The sequence below is a fragment of the Chiroxiphia lanceolata genome, chromosome 3 (genome assembly GCF_009829145.1).
Source record: "Chiroxiphia lanceolata isolate bChiLan1 chromosome 3, bChiLan1.pri, whole genome shotgun sequence".
Lineage (NCBI taxonomy): Eukaryota > Metazoa > Chordata > Aves > Passeriformes > Pipridae > Chiroxiphia > Chiroxiphia lanceolata.
In genome coordinates, this window is record NC_045639.1 from 22718259 (window position 1) to 22735183 (window position 16925).

Below are 16925 nucleotides of genomic sequence, written 5' to 3' on the forward strand. Positions count from 1 at the left end.
CCTCTTACAGCTACTGTGTTGTTTTTGTATTACAAATAGGGACATCAAACTTAAGTACCTTTTTGAACAACTTGTAACAATTGCAAATGTCAGTGATTTGGTCCTTGTATCACTGCAAGGTGTTCAATTCCCCAACATTTATATAATTACCTTTAGGCTGCAGGACAGCTGAAAATATTTTGAGTCACAAATTTAGGGGTTTATTCTTCTAAGTGCAAAAAGGCACTAAAGCACTAAACTGAGGTGAGCTGTGCCTGTGTGATGGTCCTCTCCCTTCAAGAAGCAGCACTGTGAAAGGTAAAGGATTCCTCCTCCCCCCAAATTTTGGGCAGCTAGCTACCATGGCAGAGTCTACCCTTTTATATAAAACTGACAGTTAGAAAGTAGCAATTAATTAGTTTCGATCTGACAGAGCTGTTGGAAGTGTAAACCCCTTCAGGTACTGCTAGTCCCATATCCTCTGTGAAACACTTAAGAAGCAAAAATGAAGCAACAATAAAAGTGTAATGAAGTTGACTCAAACAGTGTAGCAAAGACTTTCCCAGCCCCCCCGAGAAACTCCTTGAATAGTGTCAGTAAACCAGCCACACAGAAGGGAAGGGAAGCCCAGGACACCTGCCTCAGCTGTTCTCACCACCAGGGAGCAGAGCCAAGCCTTCCACCCTACTCACCAAAAACAAACCCCAGCAGCCTGTGCCTCCAACACTTTTGCCACTCAGTGAAAAGCCACAGGTTAGTCAGAGACTCGAGCACTTAAAAAAGGTTATTCATAACAGTCATACTAATTCTCCTGGTCTTCATAAACACAAAGATGTGAGGTACCGCACTAAATACAAACATAAAGACTTTATTGAACGCTGCTCAATTCCCCAAAGATCTTTCATTACAAAATTTTTCCACACAACTGCAATTTAAGAGATTGGAATGGTACTCTGATAAAAGATGTGAAAAATACTTGATCAAGTAAACAGACAAGACTTCTACTGTCAGCTTTCCACCTTTAAGAAACAGACTGCATTTTCTTTAAAGAAAACAAGGAACTATTTCTTGACATTCACTTTCCTCTTTACTATTTAAAAAAAAATAATGCCAATTTTGGTCTCTTCTTCAGTCCATGAGATGCTAAAACTAACACAGAAACATCCAAGATAGTCTGTGAGAGAGACCTGCACTATTCTGCAGGGTCCTTGGGCTGATGAGGAGCATCATTGATGGGCTCTCTAGAGGAAGCTCCATCCTCAGCTGTAGCAGGAGGAAATCCCTAACTAGCCCAGGACCAAGACAGCAAGAATGGGGTAGAGGCACTGGCCACCCCAACCTGTTGCAGCTGACTCTCTCCCTACCTTGCCTCCTATGTGAGCATTATATAAACCTAAATCTGACTCCAATCAGGAATTCAAGGACAGCACTGTATCCCAGTTCCTTTCAATGCTGTAAGGGGCACATATTGAGTATCTCAAGTTACTGGTAACGTACCTTGGTTTTATTTGAGAAAATACAGCACAACTAGAAGCCTTTTCTATCATCTTAACCAAAGTATGCAGCAATGTGAAAAGCACATACAAAACAAAGAAAAATGTGTACATAGCAAACTATACCACCTATGTGCAACACAATCAAAAATTCAAGTCATAATTCTCACCACTCCCATAATTATTTCACTCATTAAGGATGATAATTCAGTTCTATGAAACGTTGGAAGTGACAGTCTATCAATAATTAGACAAATTTACAATATGTGTGATAATGACATCACTTAACTGCTGTGTTTAAATTCAAATCCTTACATTTGCCAGAGAAAAAAATTGGCTGTTTCTTTTATACTGATGAGGTTTCTTTTGCAAATCCTTATATATTTCAAAGGGTACAAAAAAGAATGTCTGCCGAGTAGAGGTGGTCATTTCTTTTATTTGGCACTTGTATTATGTGCATTGAGCACGTTGTGAGTCTGCTTTTCTGCCATTGCCTTCTTAAGCTTTAACTCCTCTAGCCTTCTCCACAACTCTTCACGTTCCAATTCCTTCTTTTTCTCTCTGTAGAAAAGAGTGAAGGATCGATTTCAGGTGTGTTTTAAGTGCAATCTGGAAAGGCAGTAACTTAACTGTGACTTACGTCTACTAATACCTCTTGTAAGTTTTTCTCCAAAGCTATTTTTAGAGGCAGTTACAGTTTCCTCAATTAAAAAGTGAGTGTACAAATCAGTAATGGTTAGTGGTGAAACTGTAGCTTTGCTCCAGCAAACACAAACAATTGCTGTAGTGTGGCCTTGCACAGACAGCTGCAGTTCTAAGAAGCTTCTTTATCACATGCAAACAAAATAAGGGACTAAGCATTATGAGGGGAGAAGAGCACAGCCACTGAAAGGAGACTTGGCACCTGGTCTCAGCTGGCCAAGGATAACCTACACCCTGCCTCCCTTACTCCAGCAGTGCTGCTCAGTAGGTTAGTAGGGTAAGAGACGTTTTTGCTGAGCTATGAAGCATTCTCCAGCTCAGCTGTCTTCAGACACCCCTGAGGCAGCAGAGCCAGCAGCAGCTGAGCCCAGTTTCACCACACAGGAGAGCATGTGCTCCCTGCACAGGCAGGACAGGGAGCTGGGGACTTCTTGCCACTTCCTGGGCCTTCAGCTCCCACCACATCACTGCATATGGGAGCTTCACACAAGGGACATCCCACAGCAAACATCTCATGGGCAGTTCCACTACAGAACCCCACAGGCACAACAGCAAAGTAACATCTGAAATTACATCTTCCATACACAATCTGCAATGGGCATTTGAAAAAAGAACCAGTACCTTTGCCTTTCTGCTTTGTATGAGCTTGTGAGTTCATCAAAAAGCTTGCCATTCATTTCCATCAGGGTTTTCAGCACATTGTACACCAGTGCCACAATGGTTCTAAAACAGAAGCAGCACAGCCATTAGAGTTACTCAATGACAAAATTAACTTCACTAAACAAACGTTTGATTTCTTTTTTGGACTCTGAGTTTCTTATTCAAGATACGACTGTAAGGTCAGTGAGTTTCTGAAACAAAATCCTCTCCATTTCATTAATTTACAGAGGAAATTATAGTATAGTTAAACATTTTTTGAAATAGCTATTTAACCTTAAATTCCTGACTTCTGTAATATGCACAAGATACAATTATTCATGCTGTGGCTGTACTCTAAAAGCCATTCAATTATGTTAACCTTTAATAAACCAAGTTTTAACAACAACTTTGTAATATTTGAGTAATGAAATATGAGAGTCTAGAAAAATAAAACTTCTGGCTAATAGCTTCAAGAAGGCAACAGAGGAGCCACAGGAATGTGGTTTAGCACAACCACACAAAACTCTCCCAGCCACATTTCTGGGCAGCAGGCAGTGTTGCTGCACATGCCCCATTAGAGAACTGAATTCAGAACATCAGATAATGGTTTTGGGTACCTTATTTTCTTTAAGAAACTCAACAGCTGTGTGAGCAACACTGGCTGTGTGTTACTTGGCTGACCTTATTTCCACAATAGGTATCACCCTTCTTTTTGTGATAACATTCATACTTCAATAAACTGTCATAAACACTGTGTTGTTTATCTCCTTTAAAACCACTCTTAGTTACACAGAGAAATACAAAAATAGCAACAAAATGAAACACAAAAAGGTACCTGTCATTAAGCTTATCACTAATCAAAAAGTAGGTAAATGTCTTCCCCCTCTTTTCCCTCACTAGTAGTTCCCCACTGACTGCAAGGCTGCAGCCCTGTGAGCTTGAAAAATGAGTAGAAAAAAAAACCTAAGGAAGTAACCAAAGGACCAGGTTTGCCTTTTCAGTACACTCTGTCCATTGTGGTACTAGGAAATCTCCCAGCTGTTCATCAGAGCCTTGCACTCATTCAGAACACACAGTATGCTTTGCCTGTTTACACACTTTTAATTTTTCTCTTTTTTTGTACCCTCGCTTTCATGTGGTTTGAAGTCAAAAGCTTATTCAGAGTTTTGGTTTTCTGAGAGGAAAAGCTTGATTTTGAGTATGTGGTTAAGTCCATATCAGATAGCCAGATGGATATAAGCACATTTTGCTGCCCTCCAGAACAGACTAAAACCAAAGGCTTAGACTTTATTCCTCAAACCTCCTTGTCCTCAAGGTATGCAATTATCCTGTGTCTTTTACTTCCTTCATAAAGATCAACTTCTGTCTACAGATAGAGAAAGAGGAATAATATCCTCCAAATTTGTTGAGGTCCCAGGTATCTTGATATTCAAAGAACTAGTTCCCCAAAATTTATATTCAGTCTCAGCTACTAGATTTATAACTAGACACACCATCTAGATAAATTCAGAATAATTTCAAAGCCTCCAAGGGCTTAACACAGGACATCTAATTTACTCCAGGGCTATGGGAGGTTCCTGCTCACCCTGGCTTTTGCCTGCACAAGCTTCACATTGTGCACAGACCTGCAACTCAATTCAGGGTGCTGGCACCAGCACACTTTGCTTTTTAGTATTTCAATATCTTTCAAGTATGATATAAAAATACTAATATTTAACTTGTGGCATTAAATATAATATGAAGTAGTCACTCATTTTTCAGTCCTACCATCCATTATACTGGTAGGCATTACTCTTCTCTGAGAATATCTTTTCCCCTTCTTATCTCACTGGGCAGCAATAACTACTTATTAAGACCCAGAATTTTATTCATCTTAAAGTAGTAAAGGACAGTAAAGCATAAATGTAGCAGAAGCAACCCTTGGAAATGGTTTTGGTCTAAGGAGCATTAATCTGTATTTTGAACTAACACAAAAGATCAAGTGTGATTACAATATAAAGACCATCATCCAGTTTCCTCATACTTTTTAAATAAATTCCAGGTCTCCATCATAGCAATGCAGAACAGTGAAAGCACAATATAGCTGACAGTGGCATTCATCTGTCAAGCTCACTATCCAAACCTGAAACAGTGGACAGTTTATTTTTATAGATAAAGGTAAACACTACATACGGATTCCAGTGTTCTTTGGAGATCTTGTACAAACTGCCAAACATAATTGGTAAAATTTTATCAATGTTCTCTTCAATCAGGCTAAGAATATATTCATTATTCCAGAAGTACAAAGCTCTTTCTGCAACCTGAAACACAAAGTTTAGGGGTCAACAACCATAAAAGAAGTTATTGCAAGGTTGGGGGGGGGTTATACTTTTTTTTTATTTACCTGAAAATGTGAACTTGACACACTCCTGGATATTTGCTTAAATAAAGGCTCTTCTATTTTTTTGAATTGTGACGGTTCTATTACATCTAAGATTTCTTCAATTTCACCTAAAAACATTACCTGTTTATATAAAAAAAGGGATGAGAATGTTCCGTATCGCCATTGTAAACAGAAACAAAATACAGCTTATACATTAGTCATGAATCCTGCAAAGAACACTGTGTATAATTACAATACATTAGACATCCACAGGGTTTTTGCAGCCTAAAAGAAGTCAATCATCCATTTCAGCTACCAGGATACAGCTCTCCTCTTGGGCTTCTTTTGTGTAAACACTCTGAATACTTCACACTGCTTCTGCACTTTATTTCAAGAGTGGCTGCAGAGATTACAATTATGCAAGATCTCCAAAGTAAGTTTTCAAGTGATAAATAGTTAATTCCCATATAAAACTGCAACCAGCAGAACGCTGGGTGGGTGGCACAGAAAAATTTAACACCACTCAAAAAACCAGGGACAACAGCATTAAGGGATCCTGCTTTTAAAGAGCTGTCAGGGATGGAATCTGGTAGCAGAAATTAAACTCCTGGTTTTTAAACTCCCTTTAACTACACGGGAGAAACCAGGAAAAGAAAATTTCCCAAGATCATTTAAAATTACTTGCCTGCTACAAAAAAAGAAAGTATGTTTATTTACCAGACACTTGCTCAACATCTCAAACATGTCACATTGCAGATGACTACTTTCAACCTGGTCTATATCTACTAAAATACTTCTCACCTCAGAAGATTGTTTCTTTATACAATATCTTAATTAGAATGCAACTTTGAATATGGTTTTAAAATAGTGAGAAGAGAGACATACAAAACAATTGCACTAAGTCACATGACAAAGCTGAGTGCCTCAAGAAGCTTCAAGAACTCCAAGTTTTCTGCAAAATCTCTTGAGCACAGCGGAGGGAAGGTTTGTGAACCTGCCCCGTGCCATTTTACTTCACAGCAGACACCAGAAATGAGAGACAAAACCAACCTCTTTCTGACTGCATGTTTTGGGCCAAAATTTGAGCAGTCCTCTGATTACCTATATGAAAAATACAAACAAGTTAAAGCAGAACAAGTTTCTATTACATACTTGATAAGATAAAAAAAAAGTACTCGTTTGCTTTTCCTTATCCAGAGGTTCAGTGAAAACTGAATACAGCTAAATGCAGTTCCACTGAAAATAAACTCATTTAAATACTTAATCTTGTTTAGGTTATTAGAATAACTTAGACCCTCATCACTTCACATGTCTGCGATTATCTGTTCACACTCCACTCCCATCCCAGTACATACATTAACTGATAGGATGCTGATCACATCAAAGCATCACAATATGAAGTTAACCCCCTGTAGCTAAATTTCACAGAACGTTTTTTTGTCTTCTACTCATCCATACTTTGGGGAACACCTGCCTTGGCACCAAAGGTTTGGAGCCTGAGAGGAAGCGCTATAATGCTGCCTTGCACAAACAAGGTTCTACAGAGGAGCCATGGCCTCCAACTCTTCCTTTTCTCTTCTAGAATATGAAATGTTAGACTGGAAACTAAAGTAAGAAAGATGTGAACTTGCAGGGAAAATATATTCCAGTATCTATACTACCTTACACAAGACCAGAAAAAAAAAAAAAATCTTCGGGAAAATTAATTGGAAAGTACAGAGCCCAAGAGGAATGGTGAGAACACAACAAAGAAAGGCTGGAGGCATTTTTCCTAGAAAGAAAACATCTCATGTGGCATCTAAATTACAAAATTAATGCTGGCTTTAAAAAAAAAAAAAAAAAGCTGTAGCTATGTTTCACAAGCAAAAACATTCTCAGAGCTTTCATATGCTTTCATTCCTAGAAAAAGACCTCTATTTTTATGATACAACAGCACCTAACTGATCATATCCAAAGGGAAAACTTATTCAACTATTTGAATACCTTCCATATTTGCTTTTTGTCATGTTGAATTCCTTTGGCTTTCCAGCTGGCCGTTTTACTCACAACTACATGTACTACCAAAAGTGGCTTTCCAGAAGAAAAAGTTAGTATGACTTTAAGCGCCCACAAGTCTTTATCCTAGGATACTCACACATCCCGCTACTACACAACTGACTGTCGCTTCAAATGACACTGAGCAAATGCAGAAGCCTCAGGCAGCTGGTAAAGTTCTATGCTCAAATCCACAAAAACAGAGCAAGTTACAAGGAAAGAACAGTTTCCTCACAAAGCCTTGACCACACAGTTCCACCCAGCTGGCTGGAAGATGCAGACAACTGAAATATTAACACCAGCATCTGACACTGATGAAGGAGCGGGAGGCTGGGGTCAGCCCACACAGGTGACACCTTTGCCCTCTGGCCCACAGAGCCAGAGCTCCCTCCCTGGAGGCAGGCACTGACCTGGCCTCCCCACTGCTCCATGGATGGAGCAGAAGAGCTGGGGCAGGTGGCACAGTGAGGGGGGAGAAGTTTTCAGTTCCCCCATTTCACTGCAGTTACCAGATCAGGCAGTCCTTCGCTCGCTTGCTTCTCCTCCAAGGAGTCAGACTTGCATGAATTAATTACATTTGTTTCGCTAGATTAGTAATTTAAATTTGTGTATGTAAAACCTCTTTCAATCTAGGCCTGTTTTCTGTTAATTACCTTATAACTGAATGACTGTTATATACTATCGAGATTTCATAATTCTGCAGAACAAACCCATACTTTTCCAGGCATAATAGCTCATTCTGCTGACAGCCTCCCTTCCCTCAGAGCAATGCAAGTAAGCAAAAAAAACTTCAGACAAGCACATTTGCCAACAAAAAGTGTGAGAACCTACCATACACCCCTAACTGGAACACGAATTTACTGGCCTCAAGAACGCAAAACTGAGTTTTCTAGAAAAGTCCACTTTACAGCACATGTTACTCCTAGAATGTCTGAGTATACTTTGCTACAGAGACTCATATTCTCAACTTGATAAAGAAATAACAAGTTTGAGTTTAAACAGCATAACACCTCAAGAAGATTCCTCACTCCTCCTTGCTGGAATATCAGTTTCCAGCTTGACTATGCTTTCATATCGAAAAGCCAATAAATGCACATCTATGTTTATAGATTTTATTCAAAGAAGTAGTCAATATAAATGCAGATCTGAAATCCTGTTGCTCTTACTACACAAAAGGCTTAGGATTAATATTCTTCCTTGAGCTACAAAATTCCCATAAAGTGACTTACAACAGTAGGCACCTGCTAGAAAACTTGTCCCACCTACAAGGACTGCACGTTTAACCTGATTTCTTCAATGTAAAGGCCACTGCACTTAGCAGGGTTAGGTAACAAACTCTTCTTGTCAGCTCTGCAAACATCAGCACTGACCTGAGGCAGACTTCCATAGCTACAAGAGCTTGGATTGAATGTCCTCTAAATTGACCCTGAGTGACAATTCCTGCCAGAAAAATAACAGTAAGGTATGCGTGAAGACAGCCTTCTGATGGAGTTCTTAAAATATTACTTGACCTAAAGCCAAGAAAAATTTCCAATGCTATCTCATCAGTCGCCCCAAATTTTAACATTTACTTTTCAAGCATTTCAGAAAGTTTCTTAAAGCTTCACTTCTTATCATCTTATTAACTTTAACTTCTCTACAAAACAAGTTTTACTGTGCGCTCAGAGTAATGACCAAAGCAAACACAGGCAGTGACTCTGCAGTGAATTCTCATATCTTCTCCATTCTAAATTCTCCTTTACTGATTAAGAAGCAACCAGAGTTGTATATACCACAGTCCAGACAAACCTCAGAATTGCACGATGGCACTCCTACTTCAAAGCCCTACCTTCTTCACTTCAAAGTCTGGGTTTGGATCTTGCATCACACTTGTGTAAATTCATGTCAGCAAGTTCTGACTTTGTCACGTTGTCACTTCATTCACTCTTGCAGGTTTTTATGTAATACTACACACTTTCTGCTCACATATCAACTTTAACTGTCAGAATGCCTGGGCTGTTTTATCGCTTGGCTTAAGGAATGTGGGTTATGCAAGTCCTTTCTCCTCACCCTATCCCACAAAATAAGCTAACTGACCAGTGTAGCTGGGAACACTGCAGCACAGGGGGAAAAAGATACTTTCAAACACACAAAGCAAATTGCTAGACACCTTCCACCACCTACAGAATAACTTGTCAGCTGATGGGGAACATCAGTACTGAAGTGCCTGTGCAGAAAACAAGCTTCTACTGAAAGACCAGTGAAGATCAATGGTGCTTTCCCAAAGCTGTTTATCTTTTATTCTTCATAGAAAAAGAAATAGAATCTGCATAAGCTCTTCATTTTTCTGTCACAAAAAAAGATAAAGTACTTAAAACCAGCATACTCCTAGGGAAAATATTTTTGATTGTCCAACTAAAACCAGTTTCTGCTGTAGCTGGCCTGACATCATCCTGTGTTCCCACGAGCTGCCGCACTGCCCTGGGCCTCCGTTCTTTTTTACGGGTCCTGCCAAAGCCCTTGCACGAAGCACTGCAAAACCCTTTTTAGCTGAGCTGTCAATATGTATTATGGGAGACTGTCTGGCAAAAGCCACTGATGCCTGAAGCACCTGTATTCTGACTGCCAAGAGGCACCCCAGGAACTGAAGAGACAGAGCAGGAACAGCGCCTTTGGAATTTCAGAGTTCTGTCTAAATAAAGTGTTGTTATTCTTTTCAACTTCTGTTTTGGGATTGTTTATTCCCTAAAACATTACTACTTCATGCAGTGGCTAAGCACAAGCAATCAATACCAAAACCCTTGAAATTTTAGTTCTTATGAGGAGAGAATACAGTTGTGACAAGCATAGGAATTTGCATGATAGAGCACAGAATTAAATAAAAGTTTGAGCCACTAATATCTTGGCCACAGGTTAAGAGAACTGCCCTTCCAGACCCAGAACTTTCTTAACAACTGTTCTAGATTTAATTTTTTCCCCCCAAGAAAACCTCACCTTTGGATCTTTAATCAGGATAGCACAGACAGCACTGCTATACAATTCAAACAAGTTACACTGAAATATGTAATTGAAATTAAAAATAGAAAAAAAATTAAACTGAAAAACACTTACAGGCTCTGTTAAGGTTGTATCTTTTTCCAGGAACTGTACAACACAATAGGCAAGCTAGAATGTAAGTCATATGATTATTTAGTTTAAACAGACACTGTTTAGACATTGCAGCATAACTATCACAACTTCTAATGGAAGCACTTCAGATCATGGGCAAACCCAACCCAAAACATCCCTACGCAGCCACTTCATATTAGTCCAAACTAAACAAAACAGCAATTAAAGCAGCAAGATATACAGGCCTGCTCTATCTTACAAAACCTTCCCACATACTAAAAATCATCTTTTTTTGCCTAAAGAAAATTTCCTAAAAGAAAATTACTTTTAAGCTTGACAGGTATTTCCTTAACTCAGATCCAGTAACCAGGCAGATTTTTCTTTACATCAATTCCTGTATCAACATTACAGAGTTATCATTTTCAAACATCTATATTGGGGTAAAAAAGGCCATACTTTCAGTAAAAAACAAGTTTTAACACAGGTTTGACTGAGCACACATTGCACACTGCTCAAATACTAGACACCTACAGCACACAACATTCAGTGGTAAGATTACAGGTGAAAGAATTTTAACACATTCCACAGCCACAAGAGATCAGGCAGCTGCTGACCAGCTGAGTGTCCTGTCCCAATGCAGCAATGGCCACCAAGTGCCTGTGGAAGGGTGTAAGAAGTGGGGAAGCACAATGTCATCAAGCCATCAGCACTGCTCTCTCTCCCAGCCTCTAGTGGTTTCTGTGCAGGGGTCTTCTCAGGCCAAGGTGCGATATTGCATGTTAAATAATTGCTTAGAGTTTAGTTAATTAGCACATAATTGAGTAACTAAACGACCATCCCATGCAGAAACCATACAATAATCCTATCACTGAAGCAGTTACAATCCTACATTCCATTAAGACTGATTTTAAGAAGTCACAGTATTTTTCATTTAGCCATATAAAGCAAAGACAAAATTGTATACATGTGTTACATTTCACTACTCAGGATGCTTGAATTCAAGCATTACTTTTCCTTCTTTTTTTTTTTAATCTGCTATGCCAAAGCAGATAATTACAATGCTGTAATTGCAACAGGTCTAATTTATTTCTTTTACCCTTAGGCTATGGATATATTTGTGTAGATTCAAAAACCAGTAAATTATACACATTAATCTCATAAAATCCCTATATATATATATATATATATATATATATATATATATATATATATATATATAGTACAGTATTGCTTTATTGTTCAAAGACACAAAGACTCAAGCTTAATTCAGCTTTAAGGCTTTCACTTTCAAGGGTAGGCTACATTTGCACTATAGCAACAAAGCAACCAGGCCACTTCGGATTGACAAGCAGATTTAACATGGGCTTGCATCCTTGGGATAACAGGAAACCAGGAACACACAGTGCTGGGTGCATGTGCAAAGTGTTTTATGGAGGGAAAGAGGAGTGATCTGGTCAGCAGACCAAACATGACTTTTGGGTACATAGTACAGCTGAATTAATAGGGCCCCTTTCAGGAACCCATGAACTGGATTTAACATATTCCAGAAAAAGAAGGACAGCTTGCTGTACTGATCTGTCACTGAGAACACCTTTGGGAGGTGACTGGCCCCTTTTGTATCACTGACTCATTCCAGGGAGCAGCCGATTGCATAGCAATAAACCACAAAGACAAGTGATTTAATTAATTTAAAACTTCATATGAGAATTAGGAATTAACAGAGCTCTTTACTTGATCCTGTTTGTTGACTATACAGTCATAGTGACTTCACTTTAAATAAAAACCCATTTCCTTGTATCTTTAGTCTATAAAGAGCTCTATTAAGTGAGCTAAGTTACAAGGCAAGTTTTAATTAGCCACAGCAGAATTACTTGCAAGTTTGCATCAAATACATTCAATATTCAAGTGTCATATGTCTGGAAAGGATACAGATTATCCCTCAAATAAAATGCTGAATATCTGTGGCAAGTATAAGAATCAAAGTCAGATGAAGAGCTGCAGCATTCTGACAGTGTGTCATGGATCTACATAATTTCCAGCTGATCCAGAGAGCTACTATGCATTTCTGCCATTTATAAATGGCAACAAACATTCTCCTCCCCACTCCATCACTGGTATGTCTTTAGAAATAAAAAAGCACTTCTGAAATAAGTACCTGGCCATACTCAAGGTTCCTTTAGAAACAGCATTTAAGTTACATAAAAGAAATAACAGCATGAGGTCCTCTGATTAAATGAAACTTAAAGTGTGACAAGACTACAAGCAAAAAAGCTTCCCACTTCAGTTGACATGACTTCAACTCACTGTTACATTCTTTCACTTGTAATATATGCTAAATATTACATCCAAATTACCATTTAAATATAAGATCTATAAGATTTTTTTAAAAGTGTGACTGTGTGACCGAATTTGCAAATATTTTGGAATATCGATATTATAACATATACTGTTTTAAAGTTTCATTATTTTCAAATGTATATACAAAAAACCCCACCACGCTTAGAAATAGGCAAAAGCTTACCTGTGCATGAAACAAAGCTAATCCCTTTGCAGTATGCATGGGAATCAGAACTTTCATAAGGAACTGTTTGTGTTCTGCTTTCAGTGGCAGTGCAAAACCATTGATAATACTGAAAACATGAATAAGCAGGATTTATTTTTAATTAAAAAATATTTTTTCCTAGCAAGTCAAGAATTTCTTTAAGTTCAAGAGACACTCCATTTCCAATTCAGTTTATAAACCTGATTATTTTGAAGCCATGAAATAGCACTACATATGAACAACCTTTAAAGTTTTGGTATCATGAGAGTTTTAGACTCTTGGTAGGAATATCAGAGAACCACAGTAGAAGACAAATAATACTCATTAGATGAGCTGAAATATTTTTATCATGGCCTCCATTAAGTAAAATCATCTACAGTAAGTCTTGCTGTCCAATTATAAAGCTTAGATGTATCAGAAAGCTGATCCATATCACCCACCATCAATAGCAACTTGGAGAGAAAAAAAAAATAGATGGCATACAATTTTCAACTACTTTAACACTGCAGTCTGAGCATTTGTTTTGAGATTGTCGAACAACCTTTCCCTTCAAAAACAAAGTTAAAAAGTTTGTCATTGATTCAGTCATATATAAAACAGACAGAAGTCCTTCAGGAAAAGGTTGGCTTCTTTTTCCCCCTTACATTTAAAGGAAATCTGAGAAAATAATGGCATCTCTTTTGCTTGATTTTCATGAATTTTTTTTCCAAAACAGCTTCACAATGTTTGTATTTTCAGTTAGACCAGAAATATTTACAAAATTTTCTACCGTGAAATGTGTGTGACAATTTTGGAAAAACAGTAAAAAACTACCACAGAGAAACTTCAAAGTTAAAAATTAAATTAGTGAAATAATGTAAAAATAAGGTAACTAAAAAAAAAAACCCTAGCACTTAAAAGGCTTTCCTGAAGAGAATCTAAAGAAAATCAGCCTGCTGAGGATTAAAGCATTTCATTCAGCATGAGGGTGAAAGTTAACATTCAGTTTCTGAATCAAAGAACAAGTCATCTATCAGATGTAAGATAAGCAAGGGCAGATAGGCCTGACAAACAAGGACCCTTGAGAAACATTTTGCCAGTCATCTTTAAAACTTGCACTGAAAAATGAATAATTTATACTCTGTATCCTAATTTAATACTCATGTGGTAACCCAGACAGTATTAGATTATCAGTGACTGCACTTCATCACTTGTTGCTGTAATAACTCTCTTCCCCCTTCACTCCCAAAGCAGAAAAGCTGAAGCAAACACCCACAATAACATGTTATATTTCTTCTGTGTCAGATCAAACTTACCTTCCTAATATCTCAAGAAGTTCAGCAACACCATTGAAGTGCTCTGTTTCATATATAAACCTGGTACCAAAAAGAGACAACCATCAAAAATTGAAACAGAGGATCAGAGATCCCAAAGAAATAACCCTTAATAAGCTTGAAATATTTGAAAGCCAGATCACAAACTAAAACCAGGTCTTTTATTTCAAGAATAAATCACTGCAGACCCAGACCATAAAGGCAAGATAAAATATTCCTCAACACAGCCACACACGCAGACAGCATACCTGAGGAAAATGTTGTTTATCTGTTTCCTGATGAATGCTCTTAAACCAAGGAATTTTCCATAAATTCTATGAAGAACTGTCTTTAGGAAATCACGTTCTCGTGGGTCTTCACTATCAAAGAGCTCCAACAGCTTTAAAAATTAAATTTAAATGTATTACTTTTGAAAGACTTGAATTTTGTTTTGTTCCTACCTGATTTGAGTTTTATTTTTAATTTACAAGATTACATTAGAAAAAATAGAATTACCTTAACTGTAAATTTTGTTTAGATGTTGATAGTATATTTTCAAAGTTACATTTTTAATAAAGGTGTTTTTTTTAATAAACCCAGCAGCTTCATTCCCTTCCAAAGCCTGTATACAAAGACACCAAAGCCATTCCAATAACTATTATACTATCAAAATAAAAATAAAATTGCAAGAATGAGATGATCAAACCACAGGTAAGTGGTTTATACTTGTTAAGAAATCAGAATGAATCAAATCTGTGCCATTTATTTACAATTTCTTAATTAAAAACCTTTACTAGTTATCTCCAAAAGATACTTATGTCTTGATGGCTAAGCAAAAGCATTCCTATATAAAAGATTTTACAATTAATGAGGTCATAAAATAAGCACAAGATAGGTAATTATTAACTGATTCTCTGCTAATACTGACTAAATGCTGCAAGAAGCTAACAAGACTCTGCATGCAATTTTTTTGTAGAAAGTTTTCCAAGGACACAGAAAAGACCATACTCACTCGAAGACATCAAAAAATACTCCAATCACATTACAGACCATTAATTTCAGGGTTTTTTTCCTGCATATTCAAGTAACAGCATATTCAGAAATGCTAGCTAAGTTAAGTTACTACAAATTAGTAACCTAACTCAAGCAGTCACTACCATCTCCTGCTCAGCCAATGCCTCTGGTTGGGTATATCTGTACCAAGCAGCACAAGGGACTGGAAACAGCTGTTCAGGAACTTTGTTCAGGCTCATTTCAATTTTATATTTAGAAGGAATTTCTCAAGGTCACTACTCCACCTTTTTTCCCCATATATAGCTAGCTGTTCACTGCACTGTCTTTCTTGCACTCTAGAGAAAGATCAAGTGAAATGTCAAACTGAAACTCTGCAACAAGGCTCTTAAGGACCATGGGTCAATCAGTAAACTGGATAGCCACAGCCAAGAGTTCAGCAGCAGCTTCAGGCCTAAATTTTATGGGAAAGTTGAACAAAACCGAGAAGAAGGAAAACATCTATGAACAAGAATAGAAGAACCAAATAAGTGGAAATTAAATGCAGTCACTGAAGGTGGGGAAGGAAAGAGTCCATCTATGTTTTCACTTTTCACTGCTGTATTGTGATGGCCTGCCAGCACTCACTCTTCAGATACTGAGCAAACAAATATTTTGACATGGTGGAAAAAAAAAAAACCCTCTGAGTTCACCTTGAACAAAAATTGCTGTGGTATTCTACAGCATAATTCCTTGAGCAGCTATATTTAATATGAAATTTCACTTCATTTTCTTGCTCATACATTGTTATTTTGCATGGTGAAGCATGATCTTCCTATACTGTACTTTCCTGTACTTTCTTATTTGATTCTTCTTCTGTGGTTGGTACATGACAGTAAAGACTGACACTATTTAGACACAAGTTAACAGATGCTGGAACACATTTCATGTATGGTAAGCACACAAACTTTTTACAGGAAAATAGTTTGCTGCAAGTTTTCCTGTGATAAATCCATTAAAAGAAACAAACAAAAGCATTACAAAAATGTAATTAGCCCACTGTTGAGTTGACTGAAATTAAGTTAAACATCATTAAAAACACAACTTGCAGGCACAAGTTACAAATATCTTGCACTGCAAAGCACTGAGGTTGATACCTCAAAACGAACTGTTGCTGAAGCTACTAATTACATATAGCCTCTGTGGTATGGTGTGCTGTTTATTTACTGTTTGGCAGAAATCACTGCTGAAACAACTGAAATTTACCCTGTGTCAACATGAAAACTTTAAACAGCCCATCTGAAAAATTATGCTTGAGAGGTGATTTTTAAATCTAGGAGTGGGAAACCCCGCCACTTACCTGCTGTACAAATTTCTGGTCAATATATCGCTTTGCAATGCTAGGCTGAAAATCCGGGCTCTCCAAAAACCTCAGGAAAAATTCATACACCAACTACAAACATTGAAACAAAAATTTTTAAGTCAGTAAGTACACCTTAACACAGATCTCAGCCCTGTCACCACCACCAAAGCCAGTGGGACTACTGACATGTTTAAAAACTACCAAAGGAAATCAGAGCCTAACACAATTGCCTAATCACAGCCTCTACTGGAATTTACTGAAAGAATTACAGTAAGTATCAAGAACACTTTAATTCCCTGAAGTGTCAAAGCTTAATAAATAACCTACTGAAAATATCTCTACTGGGCAAAAAACAAGTTCTAAATGTTACATACGTTCACATTTCCCGCCGTGTTAAGAATTCATCATGTAGAAATAAGTTACCAAACACTTGGCAGCAATG

General features: G+C 37.7%; 1 protein-coding gene across 1 annotated transcript in view; it reads right to left on the reverse strand.

Annotated features, from left to right (window-relative positions):
• Positions 1-831: 831 nt before the first annotated feature.
• PPP2R5A (protein phosphatase 2 regulatory subunit B'alpha) overlaps positions 832-16925 on the reverse strand; it is a 44515-nt gene continuing 28421 nt past the window's right edge. The window contains exons 4-13 of the mRNA XM_032683772.1: positions 16481-16573; positions 14400-14530; positions 14134-14193; positions 12818-12926; positions 10300-10353; positions 6226-6276; positions 5197-5316; positions 4986-5113; positions 2796-2897; positions 832-2033 (exon numbers count right to left, since the gene is read on the reverse strand). Of these exons, the coding sequence (XP_032539663.1) occupies positions 1907-2033; positions 2796-2897; positions 4986-5113; positions 5197-5316; positions 6226-6276; positions 10300-10353; positions 12818-12926; positions 14134-14193; positions 14400-14530; positions 16481-16573 (975 nt within the window). The 3' untranslated portion in view covers positions 832-1906. The remainder of the gene's footprint in view (positions 2034-2795; positions 2898-4985; positions 5114-5196; positions 5317-6225; positions 6277-10299; positions 10354-12817; positions 12927-14133; positions 14194-14399; positions 14531-16480; positions 16574-16925) is intronic.